Source organism: Taudactylus pleione, unplaced genomic scaffold, assembly GCF_031769625.1.
Source record: "Taudactylus pleione unplaced genomic scaffold, aTauple2 ptg000030l, whole genome shotgun sequence".
NCBI lineage: Eukaryota > Metazoa > Chordata > Amphibia > Anura > Myobatrachidae > Taudactylus > Taudactylus pleione.
This window is the reverse complement of record NW_028284432.1, coordinates 2,400,566-2,424,235: the sequence shown is the minus strand read 5'-3', so window position 1 is coordinate 2,424,235 and position 23,670 is coordinate 2,400,566. Positions and strand designations below refer to the sequence as shown.

Below are 23,670 nucleotides of genomic sequence, written 5' to 3'. Positions count from 1 at the left end.
ATCTCCGCTGTATGTTTGCAGGAATACATCACTCTCTCATAGTTATCAAGATCTAATTTCCTTTTTGTATTCTGTTTCCTGCGCCCATCCAGGTCTGCAAAAGATGACTTTGGCTCGGTTATAGGGAAGTGTCAAGGTGAGTGATTAGAAGGACTCTCCGTCCTCAATCTATTTTTTTTATTTTTTTTCTGGTATGCAGCGAAATTCATCCAACTTTATACAATTCAACTAGTTGAACAAGAGCTGCGGCTGGAAACTATAGCTAATTGAAATGTAAAAACATGTTGTAGAGGCGCTAAGTAGCTAAAACCTTCTCGTTGAACAGAATTGTTTGTTTATGTGTATATTATTTAGTGTTGATTTAGTTTTATTTGTTTTCTCAATGCCTCGCTGTAAAGGAAATTACCCTATGCAAGATGGTTCTTGTTACAACACAAGGCAGGTTTCTGTGTTAAGCCTTTTGCTGATGCATAATACAGATCTTGAATTATCGCTTTCCGAAACCTGGAACGGTATCCTCAGGAAATACAAAACCTGCGCATACAAGGGCGGATTGGGTACATCAACATGTCCGTTCTATGGCCAAGACGGGGGATCCAAAATCTTACAGACTTAGGGCTTAGTTGAGTCGTCTTTGAACGCAGCCATCGGATCATTTGCATAACATCGATCATCTGAGTAACCCTCAGGTTGGCCAGTGGTTTCATGCAGACACGGCTAGTTAGGCTGCATCGGCAAACGCAGACACTGATCTCTGCACTCAGACAATGGGATCAACCCGAATCCAACCTCCTTTTTCTGGGACGCTGGCCATCGCCGCCCCTTAAACGGCCACTGCATGTCAGGCATTGTGCGGATTAGGGGCACTGCAAGCGATCTTGGAGACACCGATAGGCACATGGGCATTACATATCCTGCGCATGGGCCAATCGTCCCACTTTGGAGCTGTTTGTTCACAATATAACTCTGTATTGTTCTTTTTTTTTTTCATGTTGTAAATGTGTACAATCATTACCCTACGTATGGCGCTGTGGATACTTTGTGACACCTTATTCATGAAACCTAATAATAATCATTTAAGCAGTGAACCAGCTGTAATTAATATCAATGACCACTAGGTGACACTGCTGTACCCCAATGTCCCGACATTTAATTGTAAAAGCATGTAATATGGCAGCTGCAATTCATATTAGTAAATGCAAATTCAGGGTGCATTATGTCCATATCTTATACTAAATTTATATAGCTAACATTGAAGAATAACAAAACTTTAAAATATGTTGGAGCATATATTGTCATTCATATGGACATTATAGCTTCAGATTCATTTCACAGCTTGTATACAGTGAGGTGCATAAATATTGGGACATTGACAGAATTTTCATATTTTGGCCTCTATTCACCACCACAATGGCTTTGAAATGAAACAAACAAGATGAGCTTTAATGCAGACTTTCAGATTTAATTTGAGGGTAATTACATCCAAATCAGGTGAACGGTGTAGGAATTACAACGGTTTTTATATGTGCCTCCCACTTTTTAAGGGGCCAAAAGTAATGGGACTATCAACTCAAAAGCTATATCATGGACAGGTGTGGGCTATTCCCTCGTTATTTCATTATCAATTAAGCAGGTAAAAGGTCTGGAGTTGATTCTAGGTGTGACATTTGCATTTGGAATCAGTTGCTGTCGACTCTCAATATGAGATCCAAAGAGCTGTCACTATCAGTGAAGCAAGCCATCATTAGGCTGAAAAATCAAAACAAACCCATCAGAGAGATAGCAAAAACATTAGGTGTGGCCAAATCAACTGTTTGGAACATTCTTAAAAAGAAAGAATGCACCAGAGAGCTCAGCAACACCAAAAGACCCGGAAGACCACGGAAAACAACTGTGGTGGATGACAGAAGAATTATTTCCCTGGTGAAGAAAAACCACTTCACAACAGTTGGCCAAATCAAGAACACTCTCCAGGAGGTAGGTGTATATGTGTCAAAGTCAACAATCAAGAGAAGACTTCACAAGAGTGAATATAAAGGGTTTACCACAAGATGTAAGCCACAAAAACAGGAAGACCAGATTAGAGTTTGCCAAACAACATCTAAAAAAGCCATTACAGTTCTGGAATAACATTCTATGGACAGATGAGACAAAGATCAACATGTACCAGACTGATGGGAAGAGAAGAGTATGGAGAAGGAAAGGAACTGCTCATGATCCAAAACATACCACCTCATCAGTGAAGCATGGTGGTGGTAGTGTCATGGCGTGGGCATGTATGGCTGCCAATGGAACTGGTTCCCTTGTATTTATTGATGATGTGACTGCTGACAAAAGCAGCAGAATGAATTCTGAAGTGTTTCGGGCAATATTATATGCTCATATTCAGTCAAATGCTTCAGAACTCATTGGACGGCGCTTCACAGTGCAGATGGACAATGACCCGAAGCATACTGAAAAAGCAACCAAAGAGTTTTTTAAGGCTAAAAAGTGGAATGTTATGCAATGGCCAAGTCAATCCCCTGACCTGAATCCGATTGAGCATGCATTTCACTTGATGAAGACAAAACTGAAGGGAAAATGCCCCAAGAATTAGCAGGAACTGAAGACATTTGCAGTAGAGGCCTGGCAGAGCATCACCAGGGATGAAACCCAGCAGCTGGTGATGTCTATGGTTCCAGACTTCAGGCTGTAATTGCCTGCAAAGGATTTGCAACAAAGTATTAAAAAGTGAAAGTTAGACAGGATTGTTTAGTTTGTCCCATTACTTTTGGCCCCTTTAAAAAGTGGGAGGCACATATAGAAACCGTTGTAATTTCTACACCGTTCACCTGATTTGGATGTAATTACCCTCAAATTAAATCTGAAAGTCTGCAGTTAAAGCACATCTTGTTTGTTTCATTTCAAAGCCATTGTGGTGGTGAATAGAGGCCAAAATATGACAATTCTGTCAATGTCCCAATATTTATGCACCTGACTGTATGTCCTCCTGCAATTTTTACCAAACCCATTGGTTTTTAATTCTATCTTCTTTCTGAGCTTTTCAGACATTTCTCTATATTACCAGACGGAGTTGTGTTTTTGTATAACCCCGTTGATATGACACAAACGTGACCTCCGTACATAGTAACCTCCTGTGCAGGGCACAGACTAACTCTGGGCCTGATTCAGACCTGGACACTAAGCGGCGATCGCTCACTATGGGCGATTGTCGCCCGTCTGCGTATGCATCGCAGTGCGCGAGCCAGTCACTGCGATCGGGAATCGTGCGCTCGTAGCACAAAGACCGAGCACTACCTTGAGTGACAGAAGGTGCTTGTAAACAGCGTTTAAAGGGTGTGCATAATTAGCATGGAGGCGTCATTGTACACGTCACCTGGTTGTATTTCAGCCAGCACTGATCGCAGTGCTTGCGGTGGGGTAGGGTCTACCTCGAGAACTGCGCACAGCTCCGATGGCTCTCGATGTTACCGATTAATCATACACTTCCTGGAGATGATGTGCGTTAAGAAAGTGGGCGCCTTTATACACCAGCGTTCGCTCACTGCCGTCGCTCTCTAAGACATAGAGGGCGTCCTTACACCACACAGTGCGATCGTGGAATTTGCATACCCGGCCCCTTTTGGCAGCGAGCGATCGCGACTTAGCGTCCAGGTCTGAATCAGGCCCTCTGTGTGCTATTCCAAGGCAAGGAAAATAATTCAGCACAGAAAGATACAGCAGTGCATTTAGTAAATGTTCTAGAAAACCAGGTACAGACCCCAGAGAATTGTCGAATGGTCAAGAGAAAGGAATTCTGCAAATATTCTTATTACTTCTCCCTATTTAACCTTTTCATGTTTGAAGAAACTTATTTTTAAATGTGATGTTTTATTATTTGTCCCATTTTATTTTGATTGTGCAGTTCCCAAAGACCCCAACCCTCAGTGGAGACGTGTGGCGTGGAGCCACGATTGCACTTTGGTGGCCTACGCGGAGAGCACCGGGACCGTCAGACTGTTCGATCTCATAGGGAGTGAACTTTTTGTCATCCCTCCGGTATTTGTAACTCCTATTTATTTCACCAATAACTCCTCTGCATGGGGTAGAAAGCCTAAAAGGAATCGATCGTCAAGATCATTAACAACACAAACAGCCAATCATCACAGGCTGATATATTTTCTCACTACAGTATGCGGCAAGTTTCACTTGTAGCTGAAGAACAAAAGCAGAGAGGACGGGCGTTACTTCTCTGGGCTGGGGACATGAATAAATGTCAGCGCTCTCTTTGTGCCTGCAGATAGTAGAATATATATGGAAGACGGCTTTATGTAATGAGCTCGGGACGCTCACAGTACATGTCCTAATTCTCCGGTTTCTGATTTTTGGACAAATAATGACACAAAGTAGATCTCATAGCTGTGGGTGATGTGGTGCCTGAAATACGAGGGCCTGGGCTTCACTTCATAATAAAATGATACTTCATATAAACAGTGATAACATGTAGTGCAGCGCTGTGCAGGAAACGCTAGTCACAGTCCTCAGACTATTCTCCAGTGAAGCTCACAATCTAATTTCCGTAACACACATTGGGGACAGTCTTTGCAGATTAACCAATCGTTCGCCATATTTACCATGGTAGAAAACAAGCAGCTGAAGGAGAACCTTATAAATACACTATACACTTATTACTGTGCTCTGAATCACATCGGGTGCCCCAACACTGCAAGGTGGCAATGCTGTCCACTGTGCTAACTTCTTATTATAGTCTCCTGTGACTGTTGCTGTATGACCGTAGGGACTCATCACTAGAGGTCTTTCTGTAAAAGTTAGAGGCAGTGCTGTCCACTGTGCTGACTGGCCTTTACAGCATTCTGTGAGCGATTGTGTATGACGGTAGGACTCTATCACTAGAGGTCTTTCTGATCAGAGTAGCCACTGGTCCCCTATGGCATAAGCTCACGTTACTGTCTGTCACTCCCCCAGTAACAGGGGCACAGACATACTGCACCCTTTCCCGCCTGTTGCAGAAGAAGGTGGCAGCCCCCCCCCTGGTGACTGTAGCCCGGCCCTGTAGGTTGCTGAGTCGGAGACATATTCACAATTTTAATCAGTTCATTCAAGATCTGTCCGTGTGACCTGGGGGAATTATTACTCGTGAATTGAATAAAAGCTGGGAAGCTTCTTATTGGGACCCCCATCACACCTGCTGCTAGTCTGGCTCTTATTTCCTATTGTTATCTATGACTGCTGCTCCCGCCCAGCTAAAGTGGAGTCTGTGTTATACCTCTGGGCTCTATAGGTGTAGAAAAGAGGTAAATGGAAGAGTTGTCTCATTCAACCTTTTGCAGCTCCTTTTGGAAGGTATATATTATAATGGGCAGAACAGCTGTTAAATGATTTTGATCTGCTACACATCTGTGTGTCCCCAGTAATGTAATAGGCTAATCAGATCTTTGTGACTGTTCACAGCAGCACAGACTATTTCAGGAGACAAGTGCTCTTATCTTGCAAGATTGTTAGGGTCATCACCTTTTCATTTTCAGATTCCCGGCCTTGGGTCGTGGCCAAAACCACAGTAGGGTTACAGCCATTTTATTTATCAGATTTCAGTGTAGTCCCCTCCTGCCCCTTTTATATCTCTTAGAGCCCATTAATGCCTCTTTATATGCCACATAGCCCCCTCAAGTCCCTTTTTATGCCTCAGAACCCCCACTTGCTTCTGTATATGCCTCAGAATATTGTCTTGCCCCTATAAATGCCTCAGAGCCCATTCATGCCCCTTTATATGCCTCAGAACCCCCTCTTGTCCCTATATATGCCTCAGAACCCCCTCTTGTCCCTGTATATGCCTCAGAACCCTGTCATGCTCATTTATATGCCTCAGAGCACATTTATGCCCATCTACCAGGGACTTTTGTCCATGGAAGATGACGTTTTGCCTCTTTCTGAGACCCGATTTTTGGAGGGAAAAATCCGAACTCGACATGCATACCCGAAACTATCCGAACCTGCACATCCAAAGTGTGTGCGTATATGTATGTATGCGCATCCCAAGTGTATGTGTGTATATATATATATATATATATATATGTGTGTGTGTGTGTATATATATATATATATATATATATATATATATTTATATAATATATGTGTAGGTGACAGGGGCAGTGACATGATGTGAGGTGGGGAGACAGCAGGAAGCCACGGACAGAGAGTTATTTAGTGGAAGGAGCAGGGACCCCCAGTAGCACAGAGTATATCAGGAGATGAGTGATCTGTCAGTGACGACAGTGCAGTGGCATAACTAGGGCAGGGCGAGCGGGGTGCGTGCCCTGGGGTCCGCCGGCCACGGTACCGGCCCGCCCTAGTTAGCCAGTGTAGCGCCGACCGCAGTGAGTGCGGTCAGCGCTACACATTTACACAGGACCGGCGCTAAGCTTCCTGCGCCGGTCCTGTGCTGCACACCTGAGCCCGTTCCCTCCCCCTGAGCGCTTGCCCAATAGCGCCTGGAGGCGGGCTCAGGCTGTGCATAACACACGCATCGCCACCAGCGCTGGCAGCTATGCGTGTGTTAAACAGCAGCCAATGAGAGTCAGATAGACTCTCATTGACTGCTGCAGCACCCACTGCAAGAGCCGGACTTCCGTCCGGCTCCTGCAGTGGGTAATGGGACAGACGTCATGACGTCTGTCCCATAATGCTAAGCGTGCCAGCCCGGGAGGACTGGCGGGCGCGAGCGTCGTCGCGGACCGGAGCAGCAGCAGCGTGGATTCAGGTAAATAAATATATAGGTTATATATATATGCACAACGGGGGAGGGGGGTGGCTACTACTGGGGGGACCTCTGCTGGGGGTGGGGGCACAATGGGGGAGGGGTGGCTACTACGGGGGGCACCATTATTGGGAGGACCTCTACTGGGGGGGGGCTATTACTGGGGGCACCATTATTGGGAAGACCTCTACTGGGGGGAGGGCTACTACTGGGGGCACTTAATCGGGAGGGGCAACCTCTACTGGGGACTACTACTTGGGGGGAAACTACCACTGGTGGCATTATAAAAGGGGCCTACTACTAAAGGCACTGCACTCGGGGGACCACTACTGGGGGCAATAATAGGAAGGACCACTACAGGGGGCACTGGATAGGGGGGATCGCTACTGGGTGCCTGCATAAGGGGACCACTACTAGGAAAACTGCATGGGGGGGGGACTACTGCTGGGGGCACTATATAAAGGGCACTGCATAGGGGGGGGGGGACTACTACTGGGGGCACCACATAAAGGGCACTGCATAAGGGGACACCGCTACTGGGCGCACTGCATTGTGGGGACTGCTACTGGGGGCACTGCATAAGGGGAAACACTACACTACACTGCGACAGGGCTGCATGTGTCAGGTGCAGAGACATGATGTGACACAATGGGTCGGAGGCAGCAGGAAGCCACAGACTGAGAATAGTGAGCATAAAAAAGCTGAGCGCGCTGTGTGCAGATGACCTGACTCCACCTCCGCTTGAGACGTAAAGTGGCTGCAGAACAACCGAGGTGTCACACATAATACAAAAGCCAGCCAGCCATAGCAACAGTAATGTTACATATATGTTTGTGGAGCCTACACGCTGTCTTCTATTGGGTTAGATTGCATTATACTTAGGCTGGGTACACTGGAGCCATTTGTTTTGACATCGGAACGAATGCCCGTGAACAGTGAGTGTGCGTCCACACTGGGCGACTTTAATGATCGACGGAACGATCACCGTTGCGTCATTCATTTCTAATGCAGTGGCCGCTAGCGACATCGCTAGGTTTGATGTGCTGCACATCAAACCTAGCGTCCATCGCTAGCGACCAAGGGAGCGCGCACTCGCCTGTACACACTGAGCGATGTAATCGAAATGAGCTCCAATGTGTATTCTGCTTTAGGGTTTAATGGACCCTGAAGTTAGTTTGGCATATTGTACAGTATCTAGTTTAGCTCTGTCATTCTTCTAATAAAAGCCAGGCAAGGCACAAAGCAGACTGACTCCCAAAGTTACCATAGCAAGGAAAGGAATCTGTTCTTACCAAGTATTCGCAGTAACAGAACCACATTTTGCAGATACTGTAGAAGTTAAATATTTCTAAAACTGTTTTTTTGTGCTATAAATGACTTTTTTTTGGTAGTTCTTTCTAATTGAAGGTGCAGTTCAGCTAGTTTTGTGGTTTGCAAGGGAGGAAATGTGTTTTTTTTTTTTTTTTTTATGTCATTTTGTTTTAAACATACAGGTAATGAGCATTGATCTAGAAATAATTTGTTAGAACTGACTCAGGTTCTCTTTCCACATATTATTAGCAAACCAGCTTCCCCGGGGACATGGGTTATGCTGTCGCCGGCCTGATCTTCCTGGAGTACAAAGCGAGCACACAGTGGTCAGCTGAGCTGCTGGTCATCAATTATCGGGGGCAGCTGAAAAGTTACTTAGTGAGGTACGTTCTCTGCATTGGTGTCAATATAATAGAAACATCATTTCGCCAACATTGGTGCGGAGTTAGCAGACCCAGTTGAAAGCTGCGTTCCATATGATCAGGCCTCCCATGTTACCAGTGTTTACCGGTAATAATACTTGCAACCTGAATTTTCATCGGGCTGGGATTATCTTGCTTTACTGCAAACTGTTACATGCTAGGTAGCCTGAGGATCATATGGATTTGACATGTAAATATGTTTTTATTTGGTAACAAGCATTCCAAGACTCCAAGGGAGCCTTTATAGTAAGTGATATAAGAATATATTACATTTGCATTTATTAAAACCATAATTGGCATATATATTTTTTGGAATAAGGACTTTGGCTGTGATATAGCTATAGGCCATCCTGCTACTAAGATTATGTTCTACACCTGACTCTTATTTCTGTTCTTATGATATTGTTGTTTTTCTCTACGCAGCGTTGGAGCCAATCAGAGCTATCAGGAGAGTCACAGTTTCAACTTTGGTTGTCACTATTCTCAGGGAATCTCCTCGGTGGTCTATCATGCTGGGCACAGGTAGGTTATGGTATAGGCGTATGTTTTCTTCTCCTATACTGTTGTCCTGCACGCCTAAAAGGGATGTCCACTTTCAGATCATCTCATTTCACTGGCTACTTGCAGATTTGACCTATTCTTCTAGTTTGAATTGTCTTCACTCTGTTTTTTAACCCTGCCTGTCTATCATCAGGCAGGTATGTTTATTTGTGTTGTCCTTGGAGACGACAAAGCTCTGTTGTGTTCTAGGCATTGGATTCAGTCGTAGCTTGGGATCATTTTTACGCTTTTTTTATTTTCCTGTGACAAAGAAAGTAATAATCTGCGTCTGGTGATATATAGGCGTTGCTGAAAACCACTTCCGAGACGAGGGAAAATGTATAAGCCAATAACGTAAGGGCATAAAATATTATAATGCAGTTAAGTGGAATACAGCATTTTGTAATTACTAAATACCATGTTCATAAAGTGGATAGTGCTGCTGCCTACATCATATAGACTGCTGCTGCCTACAGCTATAGACTTATTACAGTACAATCAGCTAATTATGCTACTATGAATCAAGTACCAGTGTGTGTATATTATGTGTTCTTGTAGGGAGACAAGGGCACACATTACAGTACTAGTGTCATTTTAATAATAGTGTTGAAACAAGAGGCTAGTGTTAAATAGAAACATATAAAGTACATGTTTATCATCATAATGCCACGATTGGCACCTCTGCTCAGTGGGGGAGGAGTCACGATGACATAATTTACAGCAAAACGCATCACGTGATGTGTGCGGGATCCAGGAGGGTGGCTTACGCTCCAGGGAGAGCTCAGCGAAATTGGGGAGAGAGATGGACTTTCCAGGAGAGTAGTAAAGCGTGTCATTTAAAAGAAAAATATTTTATCGTGTTAGTGGTAACTTTAGATTTGTTACCTGCGTTCCTTAATTCTTTTATGGTATGAGCCCCCATCACAACCGTGGAGAGGGATGTAAGTGTAGAGACATAAGCTGGTCTTCTTGCGTGAGCATGTTTATACCAGTGCTACATACTCTTTCTCACTTAACGTGTTGCAGTTTTTGGTAAAATGACCCTACAGAGATAAAATGAGAAAGTGCTTTCCCTGCAATGATTAGTACAGGGAACAGGCTTTGATAAGATCAGAGCGGACACCGGTAACCGCTTTAGAATTAGCAACTCTATTGTCTCTTCCTTTCTCCTGCCAGCTGCAGAGTCTCCATTGTGAAGAGATTTGTCACTTAAGGTTCATGTCTGTCTTGGAATACTAACACATCAGTATCTATTATTAATCTGCGTGTTATGCTAACTGCTTAGTTCCTATTCTCTTTCTGTATGTGCGTTCCTTTCTCATTATTTCATACCTGTATCCCCAGTGTATGGGGAACAGCGCAGTATCCGTATTATTTCTCTACATGCTGGATACAGTACCCAGGATGTGCTTTTATTATGTAAGTGAGGGCATAATAATAATAATAATATTATTTATTTATTTATATAGCGCCACAAGTGTTCAGCAGCGCATTACAAAGTACATAAGGCTTTAATGAAGTAGTCGGTCTTGTGAGCATGTTTGAATGATTGTAGAGAGGTGCAGAGTGTGATGGGAGAGGGAGAGAGTTCCAAAGGTGAGGAGCAGCACGGGCAAAATCTTAGAGGCGGGAGTGGGAAGAAGTAATTGGCATGAAAGGCGGCGTGCATTTGTTGAACGAAGAGGGCAGACAGGAGAGTGAAGGGAGACGAGATCAGAGATGTAAATGGGAGAGGAATGGGTGAGGGCTTTGTAAGCGAGCGGGAGAACTTTGAATTGGGTTCTGAAGGGGAAGGGGAGCCAGTGGAGGGCTTGTATTAGAGGGGAGGCAGATGTAGAGCGTTTGGAGAAGAAGCTGAGCCGAGCAGCAGCATTGAGCACAGACTGAAGAGGAGAGAGATGGGATTTGGGGAGGCCAGATAGGAGGAGGTTACAGTAGTCCAATCTGGAAATGATCAGTGAGTGTATGAGGGTTTTAGTAACAGCCTGGGTGAAAGAGGGTCTGATCTTGGAATTATTTTTGAGATGGAAACGACAGGACGTTGAGAAGTTCTGGATATGTGGTTTGAAGGAGAGGGATGAGTCCAGGATAACTCCAAGATGACTCCAAGACAGTGCACTTTGGGGCTAGATGAGATAGTTGTGCCATAAATTGATAATACATTTGTGGGAAGTGAGGTTATATGGGAGGGTGGGAAGACGATCAGCTCAGTCTTAGACATATTAAGTTTAAGAAATCGCTGGGACATCCAGGAAGAGATAGCAGAGAGACAGTTGGGTATACGAGTCAGTAGAGAGGGGGAGAGATCAGGGGAGTAAAGGTAGATCTGAGTTTCATCAGCATGGAGGTCAAAAGAGCTGATGAGCTCACCAAGAGAGGACATATAGAGGGAGAATAGGAGAGATCCAAGAACAGAACCTTGGGGAACACTTACCTTAAGAGGCTGTGGGGGGGAAGAGGAGTCATGAGAGGAGACCGAGAAGGATTGGTCAGAGAGGTAGGAGGACAGCCAGGAGAGGGCAGTGTCACGTAGACCAAGGGTGTGAAGGATTTGCAGCAGGAGAAGGTGGTACACAGTGTGGAATATGTCTCTATATCTGTTCCTTTATGCCCGCACACTGCCCTGTACTACTGGTATCCTATATGCTGGGTAACGATCACAGATTCAGGGCTGTTTAAAGCACAATATAATTGTTCTGTGGTATGGAGTAATGGGGTTTATGTACTAAGCCTTGGAGAGAGATAAAGTGGACGGGAGATAAGGTACCAATCAGCCCCTTAATTGTTCTTTTTCAAACACAGTGACAAGAGCTGATTGGCTGGTTATTTATCTCTCTCCAAGCCTCAGTACATAGATCCCAGTGTCCACTGTCAGCAGAAAGGGCACCAATGATCTGTCCTCTCTGTTGGCAGTCAAGTTGGTAAATGTGCCTGGAAGATGATCCATATCAGAGGTAGGCATCGTTTTTCTCTTTGGGTGCCAGATGGTCAAAATCACAAACCAAAAAGCCTTCCGTTATGCCACCACCCTATAAAATATACAGGCACTTACAAACGTAATAGATGGGTACTAAAGATGTTACTGGCTACACTGTTATTCATTTTTTGGAGCTAGTTTGCCCAGGTTAGGTTGATGTTTTGTAGTCTGGAAATAGAGACATGCTTCTGAGCTTTGTACTGGAAGGAGTGACTGTTGCAGGGTTCACTCACCAGAGGCCCAGGCTTCTCTGGCTATGCAGGCCTCGTCTGGGCGCTCCGGTTTGAGATGAACCCAAATAAAAGTTATTACTCTCTATCTTCAGTGTCCCGTGTATGGCACCCTGCAATGCCAATTGCTTACCAAGTGGCACTTCACTATTTAATGGATGTAGGCATTTGTTAAAGTCTACATCTTATAGGCCTAGTTTGGTAAATCATAAATTCCACTAAGTATCTATAGATAATTTAAGGATCCATTAATGAGGACTGTTTGAATTTAAGGACCTACTGAATGTTTCTACTAGAATGTTGGAACCCTTTGATGAGCTACAGAAATGAAGTGCGTGTTACCTGCCTGCTCTCTGTACCTGCTGCTAACGCATTTCACTGGATCATATAATATTCTTACTAATTGGATAAGGAGTTTATATTTTAATAACTGTGTTAACATGGCCCGTGATCTAAGCGTATGATATCGCACATGTTTTAAAAGATTCCCAAAGCATTCTCTATTTGGGGAAAATGAATGCAGGTATGTGCAAACCCTACGAAACCTGAGTGAATGCATTATTGGTATTAAACCACTTTCCATCTTTGGGCCTGATTCAGAGATGGCTGGTAACGAAGCCGTGTTCGCAGCCTCTCTCGCAATGGCGGTTGCGGGAATATGCAAATGCCAGTCTCCGCCTTCCCTTTGTGCTCCATGGTGTGATGGGAGTGTACAAGCTGTGTGACGCCAACTTTCAGGTCTGTGCATTTGTTATGGAGATTGTAAACTTTCGAATATCAGCGCAACACTGTGGCACCATTGGCATTTGCGGTAACTTAGGGTCTAGTCTAACTATTCTCCTCTAATCCAACTAAACATGGCCTCTGAAGCATTGGATTTGTGATCGGGAACACAGCAGCCCTCCGAGACACTCCCATGAATCAGCCCCTTTTTGTGATCACTTTAGGTCACCTCCCAGTCTCCACCCTGAAACGCCCAGGTCACTAAACCCCCTCCCAAGTATTACCATTGCCATATGGAGTTGCGAACGGCATAGGACACTTGGTTTTCCGCTTGCGCAGAAATGGATCTCTTCACTTTTCATGCATGCGCAGTAGCAAAACATCGCTCAACTAAACATGGTCACTGCGTTCATCTCTGAATTAAACTCTTAGAGGGGTATTCAATATGAAACGTTAACTTTACTGTCGAAGTTAATGTTTCATATTGGAGTTTTTACCTCCGTTAAAGTATCGGGCGCGCTCCCGCTTATACCCGTATTCAATATAAAATTAACGAAAACGGGAAACTCTGAAGTTGGATTTGCGTAAAGTTACGAATTTTTCCTTAAAGTTGTAACACCCCCCTAAAGTAGTAAAAACATGGGGGATCACTATGGGTACCCCCATTTTAGCCTTTAATTCAAAGTCGGGGATTTAAATAGCCGCAGCAGGTGTTTTTTTCCCGACATTGAAGAAGTGATGCAGAAGAGCACTTAGGTTATTTTTTTCGTATTTTTAAGTGGTCCCATCAAATTTGGGGTACATGAAAATGGGTACTAGCATATTTTTATGTCCCTAAAGTAAATTTTTAAAGATTCTGCATTTGTGCACCTGCCGCTATAATTCTATTCTAGAAAACATCTGCCGCATACTTGCAGAATAGCCCTGAACCTATTTCCCTATTCTTAAACAATTGTTTCCCTTTTTTTTTTTTTTTTCACCCCAATTTTTAAATAAATTTTTTGGGGTGTCCCTATTTTTTTTTCAACTTTTTTTGACACAGTTCTTTTTTAAATGTCATTCCCAGGGGTGCAGGCTATTTTTTTTTAAGCCTGCACCCCTAAACCCCAATTCTGCACTTTTTTTCGAAACCTATTCAATGGTGAAAAGTTATCCCCGTTTTTTTATCAAAGACTTTTCAAAACTGCGATAAGTCTTTGAAATTGAATATGGTGTAAAAGTCAAACCTGCGATAATGACGTCAAAAGTGCGATATTAACGCAAAAACGATGTTATCGCTCCCATATAGAATACCCCTGTTAGCCTGGTAAGTCCAGCCTCTTTGCTATGTCCTGATTTTCTGTCTGTCCATCCATCTGTCTCTCTATGCTGGAATGGTAACTATTTTGTAAGCTTGTAGGAGTAAACTTATCTTGGTATTAGGGCTTGTGGCTCCACTAGAGACATTTGTCCTTCTGTTGGCAAAGTCTGATCCGTATAGAAGGAATCCGATGCAAAAACATCAATAAACCGTTCCTTCTTGGTAGCTAGATGCCTAATTGCCCTGCACTAAAAAGATTCACAAGCTCTCTTATGCCCACATAACAGATAAGGTGCATACACACACGTAACAATGTTTTGAACGATTTGACGATAACGACGTCGTTATCGTTAAATCGTTAAAAAAAAAAAAAATCTTTGTTTCTGAGTTATAACGGTGAACGATAATCACAAATGCGCACTCCCATTTATAGTTATCGTTCATCGTCCATTTCAGACTGTCCAACATGCCAATTTTCATTAAGGGAAGGAACATTGGGCCTGATTCAGAGCCGCTCGCTTTGAATCAGTGCCGGGCTTTTATTTTTTTTGGATTGGCCTCTTGGCCGCTCGCATAGCTGTGGGTGACCACCCACAGCTATTGCGAGCGGCCATGATGATGGTCGCGATGGTCAAGACCATCACGACCATCGGGCTTGCGACGAGACCCTTGTGGTGGGGTCTCGTGGCCTCAAGCCCCAGAGAGATTTCGGCTCTAACAGAGCTGGAATCTCTCCACTGACATCACTCGTGAGTCAGTGGGGCCGCCCCCAAACGGCAGGCGTTCTCACGGGAACGCCTCCGTTTGGGCAGCCACCCCCCCGGGCCGCCCACCAAACGGGGCGAGCTGTCACTGAACATCGACAGCTCGCCCCCTTTGGTGCGAGACCCGGAGCGACGGATTGCCCGTCGCTAGCTGGGTCTCGCACATGCGCACGACGGAGCCAGCTCCGTCGTGCGCATGCGCTGTGGGCCACCATCGACCCGGTTGCGAGCGCTCGGCGCTTGCGACCGGGTCTGAATCAGGCCCATTATTCGTTAATCGTTCAAAAAATCGTTCATTACACTTCAAAAAAATCGTTCACTTTTTCAAGGGAAAATCTGACAGAAAATTGATGATTACAAAATCGTTACGTGTCTATTCACCTTTAGAATAACATTTTGCTACCTGGATAAAGGAAACAATCTATATACTGGAGAATCCAAGGAATGCTCAGGGAATTCTGGGAATTTCTTTATATTGGGACTGCATCAGGTCTGTGATATTGTGATGGCTGAGGATTTGGTTTGTCACCCCGTTTTACCATCATTTGTCCTGTTATCCTGTTCTCTGATGTCCCTGTGAAATATCCCATATACTTGTGGTAGAACTGGCAACAAAGAGTTATACAAACCAATCCCTGCTCCATACCGCCTCTTACACAGTCTCTGCTCCATACCGCCTCTTACACAGTCTCTGCTCCATACCGCCTCTTACACAGTCTCTGCTCCATACCGCCTCTTACACAGTCCCTGCTCCATACCGCCTCTTACACAGTCCCTGCTCCATACCGCCTCTTACACAGTCTCTGCTCCATACCGCCTCTTACACAGTCTCTGCTCCATACCGCCTCTTACACAGTCCCTGCTCCATACCGCCTCTTACACAGTCCCTGCTCCATACCGCCTCTTACACAGTCCCTGCTCCATACCGCCTCTTACACAGTCCCTGCTCCATACCGCCTCTTACACAGTCCCTGCTCCATACCGCCTCTTACCCAGTCCCTGCTCCATACCGCCTCTTACCCAGTCCCTGCTCCATACCGCCTCTTACCCAGTCCCTGCTCCATACCGCCTCTTACCCAGTCCCTGCTCCATACCGCCTCTTACCCAGTCCCTGCTCCATACCGCCTCTTACCCAGTCCCTGCTCCATACCGCCTCTTACCCAGTCCCTGCTCCATACCGCCTCTTACACAGCGCCTCATACTTTTTATTTTTTACGGTTCTATATGTGGAAATCTTTAATCATCACAAATAGCCTTCTGCTCACGAAGAGCTTTAGGAACCACTGAAGCAATAGCTCTATTAATCTTAATAGAGGCTCCTATACTTCCCTCTTTTCTTCAGGATCTGTGTAAAAGAACAGCGCTTTTTGTTTTTCTCTCAGCTATATGCTGCCATAGTGAATTTTATTTAAGCCCTGAGAGAGTTTTTATTTATTTATTTATTTTTTTCTTCCTTTGAACAAAACAGAAAAACCTTAAGTTAATATGGCAGCTCCATTCCAGCTGTCAGGCAGTCTCATCCATCCTGATAAGGGTCTTTTAAATGATACATCTGCTGTAGTAATGTAATAGCTTTTCTGGGGGAAAACAAAGTATATGACGGTGCAGTGCTGAGGCCTGGCGCTGCATCAGGCCTAGGATGTGTGCCGCTGGTCTCCGCGGGTATGGTTTAGATGTCAGATTTCAGCACATGCTCCGCTATAGTAAAACATCATTCTGTATTGGGGTCTCTCATCTATCATTGCTGATTGCGTGAGCCGATGCAGGAATGGGCAGTCGGGGGTCACAAGGACGCACATCGTTGGATCTCTCACTGGCTAGCTTAGGCCTCCAACCCCACTGATCACCTTTGGAAGGAATTGGAACCTATCGTGAAGTGGTTCCCAACTCCGGTCCACAAGCACCCCCAACGGGTCATGTTTTCTGAATGTCTTCAGATCATGCACAGGTGAGTTAATGTATTTTGCAGTGTCAGTAATTATCCCACCTGCTTCCCCAGACAGCAATCCTCAATACATGACCTGTTGGGGGTACTTGTGGGTTGAGGTGGAGAACCGCTAGTCTAATGCAAGCCAGACCTTTTTTATGTCCGTATCTGTCCCCTGTCCTGCTGGTACTTTACTTCGAATGCCATTTGCATTCTATGCAACGGTAATGGAGTGCCTGTAGGTGACATAGGGCGAGATGTACTAAGCTTTGAGATAGACAAAGTGTCGAGAGGAAAGCTGGGAGCACATACTAGACGATATGTTACCCAATCTGGTGGATCGGGCCGACATCTCGTCCATGTCGGCAAGTGTGCATGCACTATGACCGACCATGCTCGCTCCCGCTGGGTCATTCATTGCATCCAACAGATTGAGCCTACATGCTGCTCCATCTGTCATTTGGATGAACGACCCTGTGCTTGTGGAGGCAGCTGGTGAGCGACCTATCGTGCAGTCGTTCACCATATCGTGCGGTGTCAAACGACCGCACCATATGTCGTCCGTCACATCGGTCGTCGGCCGGGTACACACATCGTATAGTGTGTACCTGGCATTAAAGTACCAGCCATTCAGCTCCTAACTGACATTTTTCAAGCACAGCCTGTAAAGTTAAAATGAGCTGATTTGGTACTTTATCTCTCTCCTCTTAGTACATCTCCCCCATAGCATGGTCACTATTTAATTTGGGATATAAATGCATGCAGATGAGATGAATATATCTATATTGGCCCTGAAATCACTCCTGATTAAAGAGCTGCAAAATAAGTCTCGTTATTTCTTTTATGTGCCGCGTTTTTGCTGGCATGCTAATTTATATAATGTTACGTTCTAACTGTGTATGCCGAATACATTGTGTTCCCTGGTGTAGCAGTGTCCTTCGCTGCTTTTGTATATAGAAAAAATAAAATAAATAAAAATCAATTACTATATGAAATTCATGAGCTTTAAATATTTAAAAAGCGCACTTCCCATCCGTCAGCCGGCTTTACAGCCACGTCCCATAATATTTTTAATTTTATTTGTTTTTATTATCCCCTTACAGCGATTACAGAATTTCTTTGTTGTTGCAGTAAAATGAATTTGTATGAAATAGTACTCGGTAATAAACTTGACTGCACTAAAATTGCCCTTCGAAATCCTCCTAACATTTTCCTCCTAATGTTCCACTATTCTAAAAAGCATTTTATTAGTCTTCTATCTCCGCTGCACACACACGGTCACGTCTGTACTTGCTGAATATACAGGGATACATTCTATGCTTACCGGTCTTTGTTTTTTTTCCATGAAATTATTTTTTGGGGGGTTAAAATATTTTCTGTTCAGTCTTTTTTTCCTCGCTTAAAATGTGTCATACAATAATTATTTTGCTCGTTCCCAAAAACATAACTTAAAAATCATCTCATAAGACAGAGGTTCCCGAACTCTGCCATTAAAGGCCAGGTTTTAAGGATGTCCTTGCTTGGGTCCAGATGATTAAATCAAATTGACTGACGTACTAATTAAGTCACCTTGGGCAAAATTTACTAAGCAGCGGGTTCTAAACCCCGGTGGTTTGATGGCGAGTTCTAAACCCAGGGGGTTTAGTGGTGGTTTGGTGGCGGCTTTTAAATAACAGCCCTGTTCTATTCTATATTAAAATTTGTTTTGACTGCGGTTTTGCAGTGGTTTTGGCCTTAGTAAATCTGCAGATAGCAAAACCGCCACAAAACCGCCGAGGTTTAGGACCCGGCGCTTAGTAAGCTTTGCGGTACTTGTGTACTTTACGGACTCATTGCAGAGAGAACCCAAGTGTCCTACACATTATTATTATTATCAATCATGGTAATGTCTAAATCCCCTTCACGGAGAGGACCCTGACGTCATCAGCCAGTGTGCAGCATCATTCCCAGTGTCCAGCGTCCTTCCCTACCATCCAAGTGGGCACAGAGGGGGAGCATAACTTTGTGGCGAGCGTAGCGAGCCCGTGAGGGGACAACTTGTGTACTTTACGTACTTGTGTTTGTAAAGTACACAAAGTACCATTTAAAACATTCATTGGGTTCTCTCTGCAATGAGTCCCTAAAGTACACAAGTACCAATTTTGCCCTTTAAATTAAAACCAGCAAGTACAATTCTTTATTTACAATCCAATCTATATTTAAAAAATAAAGTTGTGGTGTTTTTCTACACTTTGTGTTTGTTGCACTACAGCAGATGAGACCCCCTCAGTGAACAGCCCAGTACGGGTAGTGGGATTATTCTGGGCTGAAGAGCAGTTACTCTTCTCTCGTGCCAGAAATGTGCACCTGTGTCCGTGTATCGGAGACACCAGATCCTTTATTTTCAATTTTTCTATTCAACTATGTCTAATGACTCAGATTGCACAGTGCCAGCTGAGGATGGCGCTAGGGTCACTTACCAGCCACCTGATGATCCTTGCGCACATCTTGTCCATTCTGATCTTGTGGCTATACTGCACCCCATTAGCACTAGGCTGATGCGATACAGGCAGGACAGAGGTGAGTCACCATAACACCTCTCCGGCGACTCTCTTTGTAATACATGTCAGCATAGCAATACAGATGGGCACAGCTAGTTTGTTGCTCATAGCGTGCCATTCTGGCCTCCTGTGTCGCGCCATGGAACGTTACGTGATGGCTGTACTGTGGCGTACCGTTGTATTCTGCAAAGAAAGATAAGCCATGGCATGTAATACAATGCTTAACCTCTGGGTGGCGAGTGCTCCACTGATAAAATTTGTACTGCGGTGGGATGTTGAGATAAATGCTTTTAGTTCAGTAGAGTTCTTAAAAGTTTTAAAAGTATTGAACCTGACATGATCTCTCTTTATGAAAAACTTGTCCCCTGTTATGTGTACAATACAATGTCTACTGTATAGCAGAAATGCCAAGTGGTGGGATGTCGAGATAAATGTTTTGAGCCTAAGGTCACAGGAGTGCTGTGTGACTCGGTAGCGCAAAACATCTTTTATGCATCTTTTTACCCTAAAATGCTTCTTATTAGCACAAGCAGCTTCTACTGATTAAAATGATATGCAACATGCCTATGTTCTGTGAGCGAGTGCAGGTGTATCTGCAAGCAAATCACTATGTTACAGTGGCTGTTAGTGTAACGTAGCGTTTTGCGTGCAGGTACACCCGCACTGGCTCACAGAGTATAGGCATGCTGCATATCATTTTATTCAGCAGAAGCTGCTTGTGCTATCAATTTGATTCACTGTAATGATTCAGATGCATTTGGAGGTAAAAGTCGCATAAAAGATGCTTGCGCTACCAAGTCACGCCATGGCATAGCGTGACTGGAAGGCTTGTTTAATGTGCAAGGAGGCTGGATGTATGAGGACTCATCTGTATATGTATTTGTATAAATAACAGAATTCACACACCACCATGTGATTTATTTTTAATCCAGTAGTGAAGATTTAAAAACAAAAGAAAATAAAAAAAACCCTCACCTTCCATGATTCGACCCCCAGACCCCCAAGGTGTAAGGTGCAGTCCTTAACCACTAGCCCACACACACTAGACATGTTGAGAGCTGCACCTGTCATGTATGTGATGTGTGCAAATTAAAGCAGACAATGTGTACAATGTCAGTAGCGGGCTCAGCATGCGGCAGCATTGAATAGAAGCGAATGTTGGTGGGGGTGGGGGTGAGCCATACAATGAGCTCAATGGAGTTGAATAGTAATTGTGTGATGGTGGGGGGAGGTGGTGAAGAAACTTGGGTGGCCATACACAGAGAGGATAGGGAGAAGGGAAGTGCAAAGTAGTGTATTTTAAAAGTATTGAACCTGACATGATCTCTCTCTATGAAAACTTGCCCCCTGTTATGGTGTACAATACAATGTCTACTGTATAGCAGAAATGCCAAGTGGTGGAATGTCAAGAGAAATGTTTTGAGTCTAAGGTCACAGGAGTGCTGCGTGACTCGGTAGTGCCAAGTGTATTTTTACCCCAAAATGCATCTTATTAGCACAAGCAGCTTCTGCTGATTAAAATGATATGCAGCATGCCTATGTTCTGTGAGCCAGTATGGGTGTATCTGCAAGCAAATCACTACGTTAATTATAGTCGCTATTAGTGTAACGTAGTGTTTCGCATGCAGATACACCCATACTGGCTCACAGAATATAGGCATGCTGCATATCATTTCATTCAGCAGAAGCTGCTTGTGCTATTAATTCCTATCCCTGTGTGATTCAGACACATTTGAAGGTAAAAAGTTGCATAAAAGATGCTCACACTACCGAGTCATGCCTGTAACCCCTGTCTGAGCCCATGAGTAAAAAAAAAAATCTATATATTTTTTTTAACAGTACAGGACTCACATACATACTGCACTGTTATTATTTAATACTTTTTTAGGCATTCTTCTACGGCCCTTATTCCATGACCAAAATGCTATACTATAGTGTACCCAATCACAGCTTCTTTCAGTCAGTCATCGGGCGGTGATACAGAAAATGCATTGGAAATCTGACGCATGTGCTGTGTAGTTTAGGGAAAGTGACACCTGGTGGACAAAAAGTTGTATTACACGATATGACTTTTTTCCAGTGCTACGCTACGTTCCATTACGAAACATTCTGTGTGGCGCGACTCAAGGCTACTGTGTGGCGCGAAATGCATGGCGCTCTACATGGCTGTATGGAGTAACAAACTAGATGGGCACGTGTGTATGTCTCTCCCTTTCTGATCATTGCACAAAACTGAGCAAAAGAAAAGGCATGGACCTACAACAGGTACTCCTATGTCTGAAGCAGGCCAGTCTGTGTAACAGAGCATTGCAGCATTGGCTCCCTGAGCCTTCGGGGGGGAATGCAGCGATTAGGTGAACCGTGGAAACTAGGTTACTTGTGGTGTCCTGGTGTACTGCACCCCAGACACATGGTGGGTTCTGCTGTCTTTATTTTTTTTTAGGTTTTATTTATTCTGTGTGAAATAGATGAATTCATTAAACTGAAACATACATGAAGTTGTGGCCCAGTACACACTGCATCTGACCCCATACTTACAGAACAAAGGCCAATGCAACCACCTTGTAACCTGCTCTCTCTGCGTGATACCTAATTGTCCAGATTTCAGCATTTTAGCCCAGAACATTGGCACGTTGCTGCCTGTACGTCACGCTGTGCGGCTCTCTGCAGGCAGATGTGCTCATGTACTGTAGGAGATACGATGGTAATCGCCTTTTGTTGCTAAATTCTTCAATTTTTGTCACAATTTTAGCAGAAGTAAATAATAGTACTGTTATACAGTAAATAGGCAAGTAACCGATAAGAGAATTACCACAAGAATACCAGGATATGGTTGTGTGTGACTAGATTTTTTTGGGGTTAAAGAGAGCGAGAAGGGAGGATTGGACATTAGGACAGCTGTTGTGTGCGCAAGAGGAGGGGCTAATGGTGCGGAAGTAGAATGGGAAGGTCAGGAGTATAGTGATTGTCTACATCACAGGTTCTCAAACTCGGTCCTCAGGACCCCAAACAGTGCATGTTTTCCAAGTCTCCTCACAGAATCACAAGTGAAATAATTATCTCCACCTGTAGATCTTTTAAAATGTGTCAGTGAGTAATGAATGCACCTGTGCACCTGCTGGGTGACCTGGAAAACGTGACCTGTGTGGGGTCCCGAGGACCGAGTTTGAGAACCACTGGTCTACATATATAAAAGCAGATAGCTATTCCTAAGTGTTGAACATGAGGGATATTAAGCAAGTCCAACAGCGGACACATCCCCTGATTATCGGCAGACTGCGCCACACCATACATGCGCAGAGAGCGGACGGTTTGCATGGTGTTATATCAGTCGGTTTTCGGGTGTTTCTAGGTGAAAACTAATGTAGGTGGTTACCGTGTGGGCGTACAGAAGAGATGCGTGTCGTGGAAATGTCGTGGGCGCACAGTAGGACTTGCGCGCCTGTGTGAGGGCTGCGGATGGAGATGGTAGTCCTCTTTCAGATGGAGCTTTTGCACCAAGTCAGTGCCAGTACTAATGATGACATCTGTGGATGGAAAAACAGCAGGACGGTACGACCGTAAGCTTGAAGATGGACAGATACTGGCATAGACGGACAGATACGTGTCCTAGCATGTGGTAGTACATCTGACATGCGCACTTGTTGCAGACGCTTTGAATCGGGCCCTAAAGCGGTTGGGAGGAGCCTGGTGGTATTCTTGCCATGGGTCACAGGGGAGAGAACATGGGGGGTAGGAGAGGCGGAGGATAGAGATGTTCTCTGTGAAGAGCCAGGGAGCACAAACTTGATTTTAAAGCGTAATGTTATTTTCTCCTTGGCCACTATGTGCCAGATTTGTTTTTTTAATTGCTTAGGAGGAGAGTGCAGACGCGTTCTTCCAACCACTGGCCACCGTGTAGTCTTTAGAGAGAATATTGTAATAACGTTATGTACTCTATGGCACAGATAGACTAATGCTGGCCCCAGACACGATAGTACCATGCTCCTACAGTAGCTGTTCCTCTATACGTGGCCTCCCTATGCAGTGACCTTGTGTAGTGCTGGATCACTGTCTGTCTGTACACGTACTTCTTACATCCACAAGCTTTATGCACAGGACCCGGATAGATAGATTAGGCCATCATTGGCCTGTATTTCCCTTAAGAAGAAAAGCTGTTTAAGATTAGTTGTTGAAATCTGC

The 23,670-nt window shown here is 44.4% G+C and overlaps 1 protein-coding gene across 4 annotated transcripts in view; it reads left to right on the top strand.

Moving 5' to 3' along the window:
• Positions 1-23,670, top strand: part of NBAS (NBAS subunit of NRZ tethering complex) — an 890,452-nt gene that overhangs the window by 25,807 nt on the left and 840,975 nt on the right. For all 4 annotated transcript variants that reach the window (XM_088451840.1, XM_088451839.1, XM_088451841.1 and 1 more), the window contains exons 6-9: positions 93-136; positions 3,905-4,038; positions 8,315-8,448; positions 8,911-9,009. In XM_088451840.1, coding sequence (XP_088307966.1) covers positions 93-136; positions 3,905-4,038; positions 8,315-8,448; positions 8,911-9,009 — 411 coding nt within the window. The remainder of the gene's footprint in view (positions 1-92; positions 137-3,904; positions 4,039-8,314; positions 8,449-8,910; positions 9,010-23,670) is intronic.